The sequence below is a fragment of the Vipera ursinii genome, assembly GCF_947247035.1.
Source record: "Vipera ursinii genome assembly, chromosome: 12".
NCBI lineage: Eukaryota > Metazoa > Chordata > Lepidosauria > Squamata > Viperidae > Vipera > Vipera ursinii.
Window position 1 is genome coordinate 4,266,406 of NC_139525.1, and position 19,649 is coordinate 4,286,054.

At 41.7% G+C, this 19,649-nt stretch overlaps 1 protein-coding gene across 5 annotated transcripts in view; it reads right to left on the reverse strand.

Moving 5' to 3' along the window:
* Positions 1-36: 36 nt before the first annotated feature.
* SEPTIN6 (septin 6) overlaps positions 37-19,649 on the reverse strand; it is a 32,010-nt gene continuing 12,397 nt past the window's right edge. The window contains exons 3-11 of one of the 5 annotated variants that reach the window (XR_014493605.1): positions 12,844-13,039; positions 12,156-12,342; positions 11,062-11,223; positions 10,297-10,393; positions 9,485-9,653; positions 9,161-9,293; positions 7,819-8,009; positions 6,441-6,641; positions 3,035-3,053 (exon numbers count right to left, since the gene is read on the reverse strand). Coding sequence is in view for 3 of the 5 variants with exons in the window: in XM_083371932.1 (XP_083228058.1) it covers positions 3,029-3,053; positions 7,819-8,009; positions 9,161-9,293; positions 9,485-9,653; positions 10,297-10,393; positions 11,062-11,223; positions 12,156-12,342; positions 12,844-13,039 (1,160 nt within the window). In the remaining 2 variants the exon portion in view is untranslated. The other 4 variants (XR_014493606.1, XM_083371933.1, XM_083371932.1 and 1 more) reach the window with 4 other exon arrangements.

A 19,649-nucleotide genomic window follows, 5' to 3' on the forward strand; every position in this document is an offset into this window, starting at 1 on the left:
AAGGAAATAATGACCAGGAACCGCTTGCTTTGGGGAGGGTAAATTTTTATTGAAAATTGACAACATTAGAAAGGTATTAAGTTCAACAGTGCTGGTTCGCTCACATGGGTCATGTAAATATATATCAAGTGCAGCTGTCCAATCACAACTGTTCATAACAAAATGTTTTTTTAAAAAAGAAGAGACAGGAAAACGAATTCTTGGGAACCAGGCCATGCAGTGAACGGTTCAAATAAGGTCCCAAAAGTTCTTAGTAGGTACATTTTTAAGGGCAGTTACACGTGACTTGCAACGATAACTTTGAAAAACAAGGAGGATGACTTTACAAATTTATTTCCCTTCACAACCTTAATAGAAATATCAGTTTTTCCTCCCTTCTAAAAGGGGTTAGAACTTTGGGGATTAATTCACAACAATAATACTACTTAGGTCTTTTATACAATATCTCTCTCTCTTCCTCAAAGGCTTTTAAGGCTCTTTGTGCATTTTAAGGATTCTTGCCAAGACAGCCGACATGAATAATTTCTACAAGACAGGAAGCTGGATCCAGGACGAGAGATTTAAACAATCAACTGAATAGAAATAGATTTAGTGGCTTGATGTATTTTTTTAATTAGGAAATATCCGCTGTTACTTTTTTTACTGAACTGGCAGATTATCTATGGGAGGTTATCTAAGCCCACCCACCCCCAATGAAAAATAGAATTTCCCCTCTCTAATGTCCCAGACTGCCCTTTTACATAGCGTTCAAAGTAAATATTCCTCAGAGGTAGCAAAGTCACGAGGGGTGTTTTCCCCTATGTGTTGTCCCTTGCATAATTTTTATCCACACCAACCAATGAAGGAATAGGACAATTCTTCCCCCCCCTACTCGAAAAACACCATCATGATACGGAGGCCAAACTACGAAGGGAATAAGCCTAATCCTAATCACAATTAAGTCCTGTCTCAGTGTAAAGTAGCCACCTCATTAATTGGACTGCAATATTTTGGGAGCTGGGCAAAATCTCTTGACGCTCACCTTTCCAATTATTTTCCCCACCTTCTCTCGTAAAGCACAAGGTACCTTGGCTTAAAAAAAAAATAAACCCAACAAACCCCCCCCCATGAAAAAAATAGGGGTGGGAGAAAACAAACCCAAATCTTTTTTTTTCAAGCTAAGTTTCTTATTTATTTATTCTACTCTGCCCCCCCCCCCCTTTCCCAAGCAGGATGGGAATCCCTACGTTCGCTCAAGTAGATGTCTTCTCAGAGAGATGCGGCAGGTGGAGACAGGTTAGAAAAAGCTAGAGAGAGAAAGAGAGAGAAAAGGGAAAGAAATAAAGATGGGTCAGTTAAACAGCTGAGAGCTAAGAGAGGCAATCAAAGGCAAAGCAGATTACTGACCACTTGAGGAACACAATGACACAGAAAGAAAAAAAAAGGCCAGTAAATCTATGTTTTTGCTACCCTGTTAGGAGCTCAAGCAGTGAAACGCCATCGAAAAGAGGACAACCACATGAAATAGCAGGCGGTACTTGTTTAGCGACCACAATTGGGACCAGCAACTTGGTCATTAAAGGAAGCAGTGGCTAAGTAAAACCACAACCGTGCCTATGAACGGACTTCAGCTTTCCTTTGTTTGGCAGACCTGTGAAGGTCGTAAACGCAAGGACGGGTTGCGAAGGTATTGTCTCATCACCGCTGTCGCTGCAGTTAATAAATGAGGCAGTCGCTAAAGGAGAATTACTCTCTTTAGTAGATAAGACTGCAGATGTCCTGAAGGGAAACGCATGAATGCACAATACAAACGCAACATATATATATATTTCAAATCAATGCAAACATTCAGAGAAAAGCAAGGCAGAATTATAGAACAAGACTCTATGAATGAGTTCTTAAATTGGTCATCTTCTAAAACAAAACCACAACCTGTAACATATTTAGCATGGCTTTTCCCCCCCCTCCCCACAACAGTGAAGAAGCTACAGGCAACTAATCGTTTGCTTGCTGCTGGAAAAAGTTCAGGAACATGAACTATTTTATTTTTCAGGAACCCAAATGTTAACTTAGAAACCCAGAATTGGATCTTAAATACCCTTGCTCTCATCTCCTCTTCCTGGAACAGCTTTGAGCAAAGGGGTGTACAGAGTCCCCTGTGGATTTTACTCCGCTAGTCATTGCCGACTTTAGGGGTGCTGCTCATCTCCATTTCAAGGCCATTGAGCCAGCATTGAACAAAGACATTTCCGTGGTCCTGTGGCCAGCACAACATCACAGAGCACTGTTACCTTCCCACTGAAGTGGTACCTATTTATCTACTTGCATTTGCATGCTTTCGAATTGCTAGGTTGGCAGGAGCTGATGAGGACAGGAGCTCACCCCATCGTGTGGTGCTCAGGTCTCGAACCTGACAAGCTCAGCGTCTTAACCATTGAGCCACCATGCCACCCCCTAAAGGGGTATATGCCCATATCTAATTAAAAACTGTTTATAAACCCCAGTGGCTCATTAAGGGGCTTTATTCATATAATTCCTGCTCCCACTTAAAAATAAATGAATAAAGGCAGCAGTGGGAAATAACACAACTTTTACCATAAAGAGTATTCAAAGGGTGTGTGTACCCAGATACCGCAAGCAAAAAAAATTGTTTCTTTATTTGCCACTTAACTAGATTTTGATGACAGGCTTGTGTTAATACCACAGCACATTCATCACGCCATTCATTCCCTGATGATGGACATCCAAAAATACATCAACCTTCAATTTGCCAGTAATTTGCTGACGAGTAAACTTGGTGGGCTTGTTTACAGGCAACCTAGAGTAGGCATCCTAAACAATCCACAGTTTAGAAGAAAAGATGTAAAATCGGTCTTTTATATCAGGCGCACACCATGATACAGCCAAAACAGCAAATTAAAATAATGTAAATTGTTTGCGTAGAATATAAAAGTGATATTCTGGAAGGCCCGTGAGATGACCCAAGGCTGAACGGGAGCGCAATAAATAAGTGAAGGTCGACATCCCAGCTCAGTATATTCAAGGGGGACTACTCAGTACATAGCCAGGGATTACTGTAAAAGAAGGGTAATGACAAAGGAAAACAAAAAAGGAAAACAAAATAAAAACAAAGCATTAACCAGAATTGTTTCAATGTTTATTTTTCTTTTCTTTTTTTAAAAAAGCTTCCCATCGAAAGGCCCCCAAAATGGAAGCAACATTTGAAAACATGCGAGGGGATTTCATTGATTCAGAACGATTTCAGTGCAATGAGTTTACTTACAAGAAAAGCAAGGTTTCAGATTTGAAGGGTTTCCAAGGATATTGAAAATATGAACATCCAATTGGTGGCGCGGCTGAGAAATATACCTTAAACCAGAGGTCTTCAAACTTGGCCCTTTTATGACTTGTGGACTTCAACTCCCAGAATTCCTCAGCCAGCGTGCTTGGCTGAGGAATTCTGGGAGTTGAAGTCCAGAAGTCATAAAAGGGCCAAGTTTGAAGACCCCTGCCCTAAACTATTCATCAAGCTGGTTGTTTGTCTCAGGAATGGCTAGTTCTACACTGAGAGAATCCTTTACTTATTCCTTTCCAGCTTTGGGGCAGGAAAAAAAGTCACTTTTTTCAGATGCGAACTTCCTCTTTTAAGCAATCACTTTTGCGTATCTTTCCCTGTGGGATGAAGTATTAGAGGGAGAATACTGCAATACTTACATGGAAGCAAAGCCCACTGAATATGGACTATGGTATTGATTATAGATTGGCTATAGACTCTAGTCAGGTGTAACTCAGTGATAAAACTCTTGCTTATACACTGAAGGTCCAAGGTTCAACATTCATGTCATTGCACTTTTTTTAGTTCATCCGAAAAGCTCATTTCTAACTGTACATTTCTTTCTGCTCTGCACCTGTGTTGATAACCTATCTGGTAACCATAGTGAATGTCATGTGGTCTAGCTACGTTATGAGTTAGTTTTGCTGTGTGCGCAAGCGTAAAAAGTTTTTCTAGTTTTTGTCCTCACTTTTCTTTTACTGTCTATGGGAGAGGATGTAGTTAGTAGCTTTCTTTGTTTATATATGCTTTCTTTTGTAATTAAAGGTTTTTAATAGAATACGCGTCGGGCTTTATTTTTCCTTCCCGGCACACATTATGCATCATCTGAAGCACGGTCCATCGCCCTCTGATAGGAAGAATTATTCCTTGACAATTCAGGATGGAGAATGCTAAACACAGCTCCAGTTACACCTTTAAATTCCTATTGCTGCACTCATCGTGTTTGTAACAGTCAAGACAGAGAGAAAAACGAAAATCGGACACAACTCTACTTAAAAATATCCTATAAAGCTCTTCCAAAAACAAGCCAAGAGAAAAAGGAACTTTTTAGCCTCAATCTTTTTTTTTCCCCTCTCCCTTCGGCTTAAGGAAATGCTGATGCTGAACATTTTGGAGACAACAGTCCTGAGAGAAACTGCAGGTCAATGGGATAAAAACAAATCAGTATTTGGAGCTTAGCTCATCAGATCCAAAAAAGAATTGCCAAATTCTTCGACTCGTTTTGTATTCAGGAAAACAAAAAACCAGGAAAAAAAAGAAAAATATAAGAGGAAGATGCATTAGAAAGAAAAGGTACAGAGATGAAATGCGTATTAATTTAAAATATGGGTATATATTTTTCTGGGGAAAGGTCTACACAGGAAGCTTGAAATGAAAACAAACAACAGTAACCAAAAAGGATTAATATTTCTCTCAATTAATTTAAGCTAAATAAGGTTTGAACCAGAGATGGACAACGTATTTTGAATCCAGTGTCACTCTGGGAAATATCAGATGAGACACCAAAACCCTTATTTATATATTACATTCAAAGGTTTGTGTTTTATTGAAAATGAATATACACTATGTATCAACTGTGATCTTCCTATTCTGGAACAAAATATAAATAGTTGACTAAAAAAAACTGACTTTAAGGCTTAATGGGGGGAAAAAATGACCGCAATGAACTAAAAACAATATTCATCTGTCTTTTAAACTTTTTGAGCCTGTCACCTTATAAACCACCTAGCAATTTTTAAAAGGGATGCTTCACATTTAAGCTCTTGTAATACTGGCAAAGAAATGCAAATAAACATGTGTTGCCCATCTCTGGTATCTAAATTATAAGAGGAAAGGGAGAAAAATGGTTAGTTTTTGATTTTGTTTAAACATGCTTGAATTCTACAGCATTATAATTGCCACCTTTTTGCGGCCAGCAGATTGCAGCTGGCAGTTTAGATGGAGGCAGGAGAACGCATGCACCATGCAAAATTTCCTAGCCCAAATCAAAACTGGAAACATTTGGGAATGGATGGGAAGGATCTCCCTAACCTTTGCAAAGGAAGAATCAGATGCCTTGTTCTCCAAGCCTTTGTTTGCCACCTATAATCTGAGGCTTCTTTGACCCACAACTAGCCTGCTTCAGGGTTGAACGTGGCAACCCGCCAAAAGCAATTCAAAGCTAACAAGGACTCACAATGTTTATCCCAGTTCCTCTCCAGCCCTGGGTTATGTTCTGAGACCAGGATAAACAAGTCTATTGTTTGGGCCCGTTTTTCACATTGCTGATGTTGTTCCTGAGGACAAACTGTTGGTTTTGCTCCTAGTTCATCTTTCATTTTGGGCACAAACTATTTTGGAAGAGTCCTTTAACCCCAGAAAAAACTTGTTTAAATTACTATATCAGCCCCACCCATGGACTATTGTAAAAGGTCCCCAGTGATTCAAGTAAGATTTCATCCTAAACAGCTGGAAGATTATTTTTTTTCCAGTACTGGAAGCTTTAGTTATCGTTGGCTCTAACCAGCTTAGCCTCTAAAGGCTAATAACACTATAGATAGCCCTCGACTTACGACTACAATCGGGATCAGAATTTCCATTGCAAAGCAAGTTGGTTGTTAAGAGAGTCACTATGGAATCTTGAGATTGTTAAACAAATCTGGCTGGCTTCCTCATTGACTTTGCTTGTCAGAAGTCAGTTGGGGAAGTTGCTATTGCAAATGGCTACTGCAGAATGCTGCAACCGTCGTAAATACCTACCCAAATTTTGATCTCATGACTGTGGGGATGCTGCAATGGTTGGAAGTCCCTTTTTTTGCCCCAGTGCCATTTTTGTCTTCGAACTAATAAAATGTGGTAAGCTGGGGACGGCCTTTGGTTTTTGCACCATGTGAATTGAACAAAAGGCTTTTAACCAGAATGAAGGGTGAAAAAAGTCCCTTGATAAACCTCAGTTACTGCCTTATGGAAACCAGCATCAGGCACCAAAAAAGGGAGGGAGGGGTGGAGGAGGAAGGAACTGTGATGCATTTTGAAAGAAAGATTTTAATACTTTTTTTTAAAAAAAAAATGTAATACTTAAAAAAAAATCTTTGTGGCAGCCCAAATAGCCGATGTAGAATGGAAAGAATCTTTTGCCTGCGTTCACCTTACTTAGAAGAAAGAGGTCTGTATGTTGGGAATGGCCAAAAATACTAGGAGTCAGACGATTCAGGAGGCTTGTGTCTGGTTTGGCACAAGGTGTGTTTGTGGATCCCACTGCCTGGCCTTCTCGGTTTAGTCACAGCTTACCAGCACAAGGTGCCGTCATGCACCATGCATGCACCATGCAGCAAACAGCAGGGATTAACTGAAAAATAGCACACAAATGACAACTGAGAGGAAGGCAAATTTAGCGCACTGAAAATGTAAGGGAAAAAGAAATCAAAGTTTTTTTGTTTTTTTTAATAAGCCTTATTTTTTTCTCATATTACTTCAGCAGCGGGGGAAAAACTTAAAATAATTTTTTGCAGGTAGCCAGGAAACCGTCCATCCAGGGAAGACTTGGTAAAAGGGTAAAAATGGAGAAGTGGGGGAGATACGGCCTCTTCTGTTTTTGAGAAGGCCTGTTTAGTTATCGTTTTGCAACGCGATAAAAGTTAGGAGGATCCGTGGGCTTTATTTGGCCTGCTCAGGTCTCGTCCCCGTATGTCAAGCATCACATGGAAGCAATGACCCTGAAAGCAGTGTTGATCCACCATAGCAAGATTTAAGATGTGTGGACTACAACTTCCAGAATTCTGGCTACGGAGTTCTGGGAGCTGAAGTCCACAGATCTTAAAGTTGCTAAGGTGGGAATTCTGAAGGCTGAAGTCCACACGTCTTAAAGTCATTAAAGTGGACCAACACTGTCTTACAGCTGTAGCCTCAGACTGAAAAGCATTAGTGGCTCCAGCTTTTCAAATAATGCAAACTGAGAGTGATTGTCTTCCTATATGACTGGGGTAAAGGCTACCTGTGTCCCTAAATGGGTGACTCTGTGCGGTAACAGAAGTCAATGGTCTGAGAAGAGTGAGGAGCACCTGGCTTTAAGGACAGACTTCCTTCCATGAGGTGAGGTGAATCAGATGGAATCAACAGGGTCGCCAGATGACCCGGTTTAACTCCACCATCTCTGCAACCCTCCTGTATGAGCCAGCTTGTGTCTTTCTGGCCAGGCAGTTCTGTAGGCTAGATACGGGCAGTTTTCATGATGGGAACCAATCATTTTGACTTCAGAGGTGGGCCCAGAGAACGTCCGCCATCTTTCAACTAGCAAAGCCCAAGAAACGTGGCTACCAGAGGATGGGAAATCGACTAGACATTGATTAAACCGGTTGAGGGACAACCCACGAGATCCTACCAATCTTACCTAACCACACCCTGAACAGCCCAGCTCCCAGAGAGGATTTCGAAAAGAGGTAAGGCACGTTGGTACCCCAAGGGCGGTCAAATGACATCAACTGTGGAGAAAACAAGGAGGGAAGAGGCCAGAGATGCCCACTTACTTTTTTCTCTCCTTGTCCCTTTTCAGGGTCTGTGAACCCCCTGCCTGCTGAGTCTGAGACTGAAGCAATTCAGCAGCTGTCTTCCTCTGCTTAAACGCATTGACTTCATCATCCAAGGTTTTCTTCTTATCCTCCAACTTCTTCTTCTCATCCTGATGCAGCTTCTTCAGACGATCAAATTTCTCATGGAGCTGGAATAAGGGCACAAAGGCATACAAGAGCCTTGGTGGAGCAGTGGGCTAATGCCTCCTTAAGTAACACCAGCTGCCTGCAATTAGTGCAGGTTCGCATCCCACCAGGCTCAAGGTTGACTCAGCCTTCCATCCTTCCGAAGTAGGTAAAATGAGGACCCAGATTGTTGGGGGCAATAAGCTGACTTTGTAAAAATGCCGCTTGGGGGGGGCGAAAGCCCTAATAAGCAGGCATATACATAGAATGAAGGCTATTGCTAAGCACATTGATTTGTGCTTCTTAGATTGTAAGCCGCCCTGAGTCTTCAGAGAAGGGTGGGATATAAATGGGATAAAAAAAATAAAAATAAAAAATACAAGTAGATCCAATTCTCAAGGGGAGATCCTTGGCAGAATCAGACACATCTAGAGTTCATCCAGGGGAGCCAAGAGGTTCCTCAGAAACTTACAAGGGGCCTGGAATAAAGTGACCCGAAATACAGACAGTCCCAAAACTCTTTAGGATGAGAGTTATGGGGTTCAGCCATCCTATGACTCACTTGCTTTGGGAAGGGGTTGTACAATGAGGGACAGAACCTTGAATAAAAAATGTGCAGCTTGGGCTGGAGCAGATTTGATGTTGGAACAGCCTGCTGACCTAAGTAGCTGAGACAGAGATATAGAAGTGATAATATCGAAGCTGAAGAGAAAACCTGGATTCAATTTAAGTACTTCTCTGAGATAGCACAACTTGCCTTCAATCTCTCACAATTGTGTGGCATTCTGAGAAACCTCTCTCTGGCTCCCATTATATTGACAGATACTCTCTCTTTACTTTGCATAGAAAAAAAGAGTCAGCAATAAAATAAGGATGGAAGACCCTACTCATTTAAAGTGGGGAACAGACCTCTCGATGGTAAGATCTGAGATATTGCTGTGGGGAGGATCCCACAGGACACTTAACCCAGGTGATGCTGTGAAGCATGCAGCTTGATTAAACAAAAGCTATCTTGTTGCAAAGAAAATAATGCATTTCAAATCAGAAACTTCGCTTGGATCTAAACCATCAGTCACCTTGGTCGGGACTGATGCAGCACTATTTCAGCCTCTCGTCAAGAGTCGTGTCAAAATGAGATGGGCAGCAAACAAATTTAATCAGTCAATCAATTCACCTCTTTTTCAGCCTCTTTCAGCTCTGCTTCCTTTTCTTTCACCCTCTGGACAAACATCTGTCTCATTTCCTCTTCTTTCTTCTGAAGTTCTCCGAGAAATTCATTCCTTTTGGCCTCGTAGGTTTCTTGCAAACTACCGCAAGAAGGTGAAAGGGGCAACATTTGAAAAAGAGGGGGGGGGGGGGAAATCAGCCAATTCAGTTTGAGTCAGCCTGCAGCTCAAGTGATCAAAAACCTATTCATCTCTTTATTCAACCATCCTCTTGGTTTATTTTGGGACAGCCCCCTCCTTCCACTGGTGCCTCTGATCTGGTAGAACAATACCTGAATGGCTTGCTGTCTGGATCGGAATCCTTAAATCCCATTTCTTCCAGCTTACATCGCCGATACAATTCGTAATGACGCGTGTGGGTTTGTTCGCGAAGATCTTCCATGTTTACCCGGATTAACATCTCTCTGAGTTTTACAAAGTCACAGTGGGCTTCGTTTTCCACTGCATGGAGTAGATAAAAAGAGGGTGGCAGATCAAGTTTACCGGATTGCACATTGCTCTACAATGGCGTTTCTCAACCTTAGTGACTTTGAGATATGTGGACTTCAACTCCCAGAATTCCCCAGCCAGTATGACTGGCTGGGGAATTCTGGGAGTTGAAGTCCATCTATCTTCAAGCTGCCAAGGTTGAGAAACACAATGACCCAGTTACAGAATTACAGAGTTGAAAGGGACCTTGGAGGTCTTCTAGTCTAATCCCCTGCTTAGGCAGGAAACCCTGTGTCTTTTCAGACAAATGTTGCCCAATCTCTTCTTAAAAACCTCCAGTGTTGGAGCACCCACAACTTCTGGAGGCAGGTTGTTCCACTGATTAATTGTTTCCACTGATTAATTTCTCCTTAGTTCTACAGTTGCTTCTCTCCTTGATCAGTTTCCATCCGTTGCTAATTGTTCTTTCCATCCATTGTTTCTTATTGAATAGAAACAGGAGTCTAAAATTTATTACACAGGTGGGATGTTTTATGGAGCCTTCTATTGTATATGACCCTATCTTGTTCAAGAGCAGCCACACACGGTCAAGCTAACACAACAAACATTTTGACAAGATGCCACCAAGGTCTCTTGAACTAGCCACCTTACTTACCCTGCACAGTCCCCCATGGATACTGACGTGCCTTCATCATTTTATTTCCTATCTTGACTTCTTCTGTGCTACCAATGATGGCAAAGGGTAAATGAGCCTGGAGCCCCCCAAGAAAAACAGAGAATGCACCTTTGATATTAGATGATGTGTCAAGCATTTCCAGCAGGAGCCCCAATATTAATCAAATGGGGTGGATTTTATGGTTTATCCCAGGAGTAGGCAGCCTTGGTTCTTTTATGACTTATGGACTTCAACTCCCAGAATTCTTGAGTCATAAAAGAGCCATGGTTGCCTACCCGTGGTTTATGCCAATAGCAAGAGACTACAATAAGGTAATGCTTTACATACATGGCAAATCTGTAAATCCTACCTCTCTACTTGCATTTTATTTATTAATTTTTATTCATTTATTCATTCAATTTTTATAGTCGCCCAACTGGCTTACAATTATAAAACAATGGAAACAAAAACAATGAAATAGTGAAAACATCCAGTAAACTTTAGTAGAGTTGTTGGTATTTTTATTTCCCCCCCCTCTATTCATGTTATATCTATGTTCACTTAGTTATCTGATAATGTTTGCTAATTATAGTTCAATTCAAAACAAACTAAAATCAAAATCAATATTTTTTCAACACTGTGGATGAAGGGAGGAACAATACAGAGGACAAGGAAGTCCTGCTTGAAAGTCTGCCTGAATCTTTTTTCCAAATGCAAATTTAATCCAGGAGCCTCTTATGGTTACTGCAGTATTATCTTACTTACATTCATGGTTCCATTTATTTCTGACACAGATTCATCGTCAGTAGGGAACTGATAGATTTGCACTCCGTTGCTCACGAGTTCACTGGTGATCTTAATTTTGAATTTGGTCAGCTCGCTCTTGGAGATGGCATCGGATTTGGCAATAATAGGAATGATATTCACCTGCAGGGAATCCCAAAGGAGAAAAGAAGCATCAAGTTGGGTTGCATAAAAATCCCCAGAGCCATTTTGCCAAAATGAAAGTGAAAGAAGGAATCTCCTTAAGCAGGCAAGACCTGCTGGGATTCTCCTTTATATTTTCCTGGAGATAGATAGATAGATAGATAGATAGATAGATAGATAGATAGATAGATAGATAGATAGATAGATAGATATAGTAGTAGATAGGATAGGTAGTAGGTAGGTAGGTAGGTAGGAGGGGTGGGTGGGTGGGTGGGTAGATAGATAGATAGATAGATAGATAGATAGATAGATAGATAGATAGATAGGGCGGTATATAAATGTAATAAAATAAATAAAATAAATAAATAAGATAGGATAGGACAGGATAGGATACAGAGAGAGAGACAGAGAAAGAGGGAGAGAAGAATTAAAACTTAATAGGAAATATGCACAGTCATAATTCTTTATATGGGAGGCAAGATTTTGGTTAGTGTTCTATTCCTTTTCCTTACATTTCTACCCCAAAATGGGATAGCATATGGTTGCAATTACCTTTACATGACACACACCCATTTGGGGTCTGCATGACATGGACATTCAGTGGCATAATCAGGTTTCCCACGCCACAGGTTGTCCAGTTCTGATTTAATTTAAGATGATCCATTCTGATAATGCAGTGTGGGCTCTGCTGTCTCCTTATCTGATCACTCCCGCCGCTCAATCTTCCAATCTTTCTTCCCCCATAGCATCAGACGTCCTTAAACTTGCTACCGGATTCTGTTCAAGCCAGACTGAATTAAGAACTTTGCACCCAAACCAAATCTCCAAACGAATCAATTTTGCTTTCAAAGTATAGGAAGCGTCACAAGAAACCTCTGGAGCCCCGTGAAGCGAGAGCATGAAAAAAAAGACCACCTCCCCGATGGCCTTACCTTACTGTCCAGTTTCTTCATGGTTACCAGATCCAGGGATTTCAAAGAATGTCCTGTGGGAGCGATGAAATACAAGCACGCATGGACCCTGGAATCGTGGTAATTATGCAGCACCCGCTTGATTTTCAGCTCCTCTTGCAGGTAGGCTTCAAATTGGGTATCAATGAATTCTACAATGGGTTTGTAGCTTCATGGAGAGAGGGAAAAAACCACGGGGAAATAGAACACACGTTAATTCTTTTCCAGTGCTTCCTACGTAAGAAAAATAAAGCTTCTTTTGTGCAACCTCTTTCATCTGGTAATAACAGGAGACCCTATAGCATTTCAGACAAATGTTGCCCAATCTCTTCTTAGAAACCGCCAGTGTTGGAGCATCCACCATTTCCGAAGGCAAGCCGTTCCGCTGGTTGATTGTTCTCACTGTCAGGAAATTCCTCCTTAGTTCTAGGTTGCTTCTCTCCTTGAGTAGTTTCCATCCGTTGCTTCTTTGTCTGTCTTCTGGGGCTTTGGAAAATAGACTGACCCCTTCTTCCTTGTGGCAGCCCCTCAAATATTGGAACAATGCTATCATGTCACCCCCCCCCAGTCCTTTTCTGTGTTAGACTAGACATATGTAGCTCCCCTCAAGATGAAAAGGTCCAGAAAATAAGTTCTGGTTTCTATTTCATCGTGGACATGTCTTGCTTACCTGTCCTCTTTGTTAATCTGATCACCAAAGCCCACCGTGCTGACAATGGTCAGCTTCAGATGAACATTGCTTTCCTGCAAGTCGTAGGAACTGGATTTCAGCTGGACTCCTGGCTGGGAATGAGAAGCTGGGTCTCCTTCAAACTTGGTGTTGAAGAGCGTATCCATCAGTGTCGACTTCCCAAGACCTGTTTCCCCTTTGGGGAGGTGAAAAACACATATACTCGCCCATGTTTTATTTAAAAAGGAGTCTAAAGCGTAGGATAAAATCTAACAAGTAATAGCAAATGAAGAGCGAACCAAAAGAGCAGATTTGATTTTTACCCCCCTCCTTGCCAGTATTTACATAGGCTAAATATGTGATGAGAACATTATTTATCGGTAAAGTATAGTTTCCCTGAGCAGGAGTATACTTAATGCCTTAAGGAAGAAATGCTGTGATTTCCACCTCAATAAACAAAAATGAATAATAGGTATTTTAATTATGAGGTCCTCGGTGCTCTCTGTGCTTGTTTGCTTTCTTGCGGACATTTCATTATTGTACACTGATGATGTTACCTAGTTAGGTAATGAAACGTCTGCAAGAAAGCCAGAGTGCACCAAGGTCCCCAGCAGCTGAACCCTGAGCTACAACTATATTCTCTTCTAAAGGTAAAGGTAAAGGTTCCCCCACACATGCGTGCTAGTCGTTTCCGACTCTAGGGGCCGGTTCTCGGACAAGAGCCAGCGCTTGTCCGAGGACGTCTCCGTGGTCATGTGGCCGGCATGACTGGACGCCAAAGGCGCACGGAACACTGTTACCTTCCCACCGTAGTGGTCCCTATTTTTCTACTTGCATTTTTACATGCTTTCGAACTGCTAGGTTGGCAGAAGCTGGGATGAGTAACAGGCACTCACTCTGCTATGCGGCACTCGGGATTCGACCCGCCAAACTGCCGACCTTCAGATCGACAAGTTCAGCGTCCTAACCCACTGAGCCACCGCGTCCCTATTCTCTTCTATCGATGGCTTAATAATAACCAAAACAAAAATGGTGTGCAGGGTAAAGTTAGGACTCTTTTTTTTTAAATGCACTTCAGTTTTAAAAAAATAAACGGTCAGATTTTTCCTATTCCCCAAATTTGGAATCAAACCTATTTGGGTAGCTACGAGGCTCCGTCAAACCCAAGCAAAATAAATTGTTATGGCAGGTTGTGTTTTTCTTCCCTACTCTCTCTTTTTTTTTTTTTGGGTTAGCACAATAATTCACTGACATACATTTCCTGCATCACAGAACACGGCAGAATCTGCCCTCAAGAGCTGGGGGAAGGTCGGAGACCTAATCTAGTCCAAATAGAAATGGCATTTCCAAGCACAGAGACACAGGCAGTTGCACACATACGTGCAACCTCAAAGCAGAGCAAAAGGGTTGAAAGGGCAGCAGAAGAAACACTGATGTATGGATTTGGGAAAAGGAGTTTGAAGGTTGTGATACGGCCATTTATTTGGATTTGGGTTTGTGGTTTTTTTTAGTAACTATGTCCTTCATTATTTTTAGATCCAGTATACTTGCTGTGATTCTTTCACGCACGTATACATACATAGAGAGGAGAATGTCATGCTTCTTTTATTCAATAGCTTGTTTGCATCTGGCCTCTGGGATGCAGTAACTAAATGTGAATTTAGCAACAACAAAAAATATATTTCAAATTTTCTTTTAAGACAACATCCCCTCTCTGAGACCTGGTGTGAGCTCCCAGCCTTTTGCAAAACCGACACATTCAACAGTACACAAAAGGATTGTCGCTATTAGCAATTCAGCAACTAAAAGGCATCCTTCCAGTGGGGTCTAAAAAATGATTTTTATCCGGCTGTAGAGAAATAAAGTGGGACTTATAACCATCTAATTTGATGAAAGCAAAAATGCCAAGGCAATACAGAAGGAAGCAGAACGCAGGTATATAATAATAATTTTAAAAAATGATAATCCTCCATCTGGGTAATCCGTAGCTTTTCAGAAGAATTTCCCTTTTTTTACGTTATTTTTTTTTTCCTCCCTGCAAAGCAGATGAAGAGGCAGAATCCACTTTCATGAGAATATTGAGCAGTGGAGAGGGGTGGAGGAGAGCCACAGGCAGACCCAGATTTTACCCATAAGGCCTGCAATAAATAGTCTTTGTGCAGACATGAGAAATAAGAGCTCAGAGGAAAAGTGTCTAGGGAGATAATTCTCAATCATCCAAGACGTGGACTTTCTTGAAAACATTTGGCTTCCTATCCAAGAAGCTTCTTCAGTTCAGTGCCAGGAGAGACTGGGGTTCTGGCACTGATGATGTTATTGAGTTGGGTCATGAAATGTCTGCAAGAAAACCACCAACTTCACAGAGCACTAGGGACCATACAGCAGTCCTCCTCCTCCTCCATAAACCTCACTCCCTTCTAGCACTGATGATGTTACCTAGCTGGGTCGTGAAACGTCTGCAAGAAGCCCACCAAGCTCAGAGAACACCACGGAACCCAAAGATCAACTCAGAGCTATAAAGGTTCCCTTTCATTGGTACCTCCACATCTAGACAACCAACAAATGTCAACAGTTCATCCATCCAATCCTGTCTTTACCCTATGCCTACCCAGAAGATCTGATTCCAGTAAACTGTCCAGTTCTTTGTTCTGTTACCGATTTATCCTTTGAAACAGGCTATCTTTGGTTTCTGCTAGCATGGATTGGCAAGGATTTCTATCTCAGACGCTAAACAGATGACTATATTGGACAAGTCGAGACAACAAGTTGATAAATTAAACAGGTTTCTTGCTTCCTTTCCAAGTAATTTTTCTGTAAAATCTCCTTCCATCAAAAGAACCAAAACATCAGAGATTTTGATGACGTGCAAATCCACGTCACCCCTAACAAAGTAGTGCATTTTGCACAAGGCGCCACTCCCCATCCCAAATTAGAATTACTGCGTTGCTTTTTAAGGAAAACCATCAGCCGATCCAGTGTTACTTTCCCACAGAATATTCTGAGCTTTTTCTCTTAGGGGAAAGAATTTTCTTCCAGTTTTGGCTTTCTATCTCCAGGAAAGGAGAAAAAAAACAGAGGGGGAAAATAAGTGGAATTTTCCTCCAATGGGATTTTCTCATATATTTTACCAGGAAACATAGATGGGGCAGCCTAGAAAAGTCAGTGCCCTCCTAACCATACCCAAGCACTCCGAGTTTGTTGGCGATGCCCATTTTGCTCTATGAGTTCATGCTGACCTAAACCCTAACCCTAAGTGGAATATTTTCCTCCTATGGGATTTTCCCATGTATTTTACCAGGAAACATTGATAGGGCAGCCTAGAAAGGTTAAGTGCCCTCCTAACCATACTCAAGCACTCCGAGTTTGTTGGCAATGTCTATTTTGCTCTATGAGTTCATGGTGTCGTAATCCTAACCCTAAGTCTGTGGGGACGATCCTATGGCACACGTGCCACAGGTGGCATGCAGATTCCTCTCTGTGGGCACACGCGCCATCAGCCCAGTCCTAAGCCTTCATCTGGGTTTTATAAAACCTTTTTGCTTTAGGCAAAAAGGTTCAATCAATCAATCAATTCCAACTTCTCGCGAGGAAAAAAAAGATCTCGCAAAGGTGGAATTGGTTGATTGAACTTTTTAGTCCCACCCAGTCTGCCATTACCACCCCAGCCACGCCCACCCAATGGGTCATCCCCACCTGGCACCCGCGAATACATAAGTGGGTTTTGGGTTGCAGTTTGGGCACGGTGTCTAAAAGGTTCGCCATCACTTATTTTTATTCATTTTCTTCTTTCTCTCCAATGCTAGGCAGTTGTGCTTACAGTGATATCATTTAAGATACACCTGAAATGTTCCTTTTTTAAAAGCCAAAAATTATATAGGAGTGCACGTAGTTTTTTTTAAGGCTCTGGAAAATACAAATATTTTGAGCTGCAACATTAAGAGGTTCTGGGAGCTGCAGTAAAAAGCATACAATGCATGGACTGAAACAGAGGAAGAGTTGGGTGGAATTCAGCATTTTGTCACTTTTTTTTTTTAATTTCAACCTGCTCTCGTCAAGATATATCATATCTGGGCCTATGGCCAGGAAGAGGGAATGGCTCTTTAATGAGCTACGGATTTCCTGCAACCCAATCCAGAAATTGGGCTTTGGGGAGGATGCAGAACGCATTAAATTGCCCGAGGAAACAGCCGTAATCATCGCTTTCAAACTGAAACGTTTCCTGGAACCAAAACGGCGGAGACAGATCCTGTTTCGATGCAATCCCATCCCTGAATGGAGCCCGGCCAAGCTTCCTGACGGAGAAGTCTCCCAGGTTGAATAGGCCACCCTTCACAGCTGGCCAAAGCCAAGCCATCTTTGCCAAGAGTCGAATTAAAAAGCCGCTTTTTCCAACAAAGGGCGGCCGTAGAAATACGGGAGATAGGAAATAAGAACTTCCTTTATAAAAATAAGAATTGTTTATTTGTAATACATAAATGGGAGACCTTGAGCCCAGATGAGCAAGCAGAAAACATCAAGAGCTGCACCCAAACAGCCAAAGCAGCCAAACTGAACTGCAAATACATCCAGATTTGACATCACCATTTCCTTTTCGTTGAAATAAAAGCAGTTAGGTAAAGTTCTTTGCAAAAAGTCTGCTTTTTTTCTGGGGAAGGAATGAGAGAGAAGCTGATAAAGTCAGAGAGAGGGAGGGAGGGAGGAGGAGGAGGGGAGGCAGGGAGGGATAGAAGGAGGAAGGGAGGGGGAGAGAGAGAGGAGGAAGGAGGATGGGTGGGAGGGAGGGAGGGAGGGAAAGAAGGGAGGGAGGGAGAGAGAGAGAGAGAAATAATGTTTCTATGAAGTTGCCCCAGGGATAAATCTCAGTCAAATCAATTATTTACTTCCTTTGTTTGTTCATTCCTCCAATTTCTATTCTTTCATTCATTCATTCAATCAGTGACACTTGGTAGTTCATAGTTCTAAAAACATAAAAAAGGTTAAACCTTAAAAAAATAAAACAATAAAAGCATCCAAAATAAATATATACATCTTCTGTATTTATTTGATTTCTACAATTTATTTTCTTCTTTGCCCATTCGTTCGTCCATTGATTATTTATTTATTCATTCATTTGCTGAGGACGTTTATTCGATTTCTTCTGAGTGTTTCACCTTCCATCCAAAGAGTTTAAAAGGAGAGTCCTAGATATTCCTCCTCAACAAGAGAAAAGGAGCGAGTCATCAGTCATTCCCGCCCCCCACCAGTGACCGCCAGCCTCTTTAAGCATCATCCAGTCACGGTTGTGTCACAATTTCAATTCATGTAGACAGACTTTACTAGGTCACGTCAACAATGGCTGCCTGTGGCTGTAAAGATTCTGTAAGTTACTGGTGTGGAAACTATCTTACTGTCAGGCACAAAGAGTCAGGACCATCCATGAGACAGCAGCACAGAAGATTTATTCAAAAATCTAGTCAACTAAAGTTCCGAGCTTGGTGGTTTTCTTGCAGTTATTTCATTACCCAAACTAGGTAACATCATCAGCGCTGGTGATGTTAGCTAGTTTGGGTAATGAAAGGTCTGCAAGAAAACCTCCAAGCTCAGAGAGCACCAAGGACCCCACAGTTCCAATAGTCCTCCTCCTCCTCCTCCTCCTCCTCCTCCTCCTCCTCCTCCTCCTCCTCCTCCTCCTCCTCTCCTTTCTAGTGTTACCTAGTTGGGTAATGAAAGGTCTGCAAGAAAACCACCAAGCTCCGAGAGCACCAAGGACCCCTCATTTCAACCCTGCACTACAAATATTCTCCTTTATTGGCAGCTAAAGTTCAGCAGTACATTGGCGCCAGAGAAGGGACGACGGAATTCAAGTCGGAGCAGACTTGGGACTGCTGGTGGGAACGTTAACTACTCTAAGCTGATGACGTGCTTCACTCCATCCCCAGCTCTGCCTGCTCTTCTTCTCCATTCATCAGCTTCGTGGCAAAATGGAAATGGAAAAATGGCTCCCTTCAGAGCTGTTTCAAACCCTGTATTGTGTTGTCTCTCATCTTCTCTGCTGCCCACATTCTTAATCTCTCACCTGCAATATGTAGCTCTACCCGCTACTTCAGGGCCGCTATTTCGATTATAATGATCATAAATGCCAAGTACTCAATAAATGTAAAGCATGGATATTAAAGTGCGGAGGTTTATGTGGATATTCTTATAAATAGATGATTCATAAGACCAAGTTAATGTTTTGAGAGCTATGACGAGTTCTCTTTGTTCTTAATATAGCAATATCCACATGGACAATTTCCCTTCATTAAATTTCCTACACGGGCATTACTCTCCATCTACAGCAAAATTGCACATTAATGCACCGCTGGTGTCTCAGAGGTCATAACTGAAACTCAGTCGTCACAGCCATTTGTTCTCTTTCAAAATGTCCCAAACAAGATTGACAATATACTGCCAAACGTGGAAATGAATAAAACGTTTATGGGAATAACTCAGTCAATGGGAAGACAATTCATCATCTACCTAAACTTTACAGAAGGAACCCACAGAGAATTCACCACTTTGTTTCCTGGGAAGTGCAGCTGAATGTCTTCACCCCACTTAAAGTCGCAAATGGCATAATTTATCTTTTTTATTTTTTTTATTTTAATTCCATTTATATCCCGCCCTTCTCCGAAGACTCAGGGCGGCTTACAAGCTTAGCAGTAGCCTTCATTCTATGTATATGCCTGCTTGTTAGGGCTTTCACACACACACCCCAAGCGGCATTATTACAAAGTCAGCTTAATTGCCCCCAACAATCTGGGTCCTCATTTTACCTACCTGGGAAG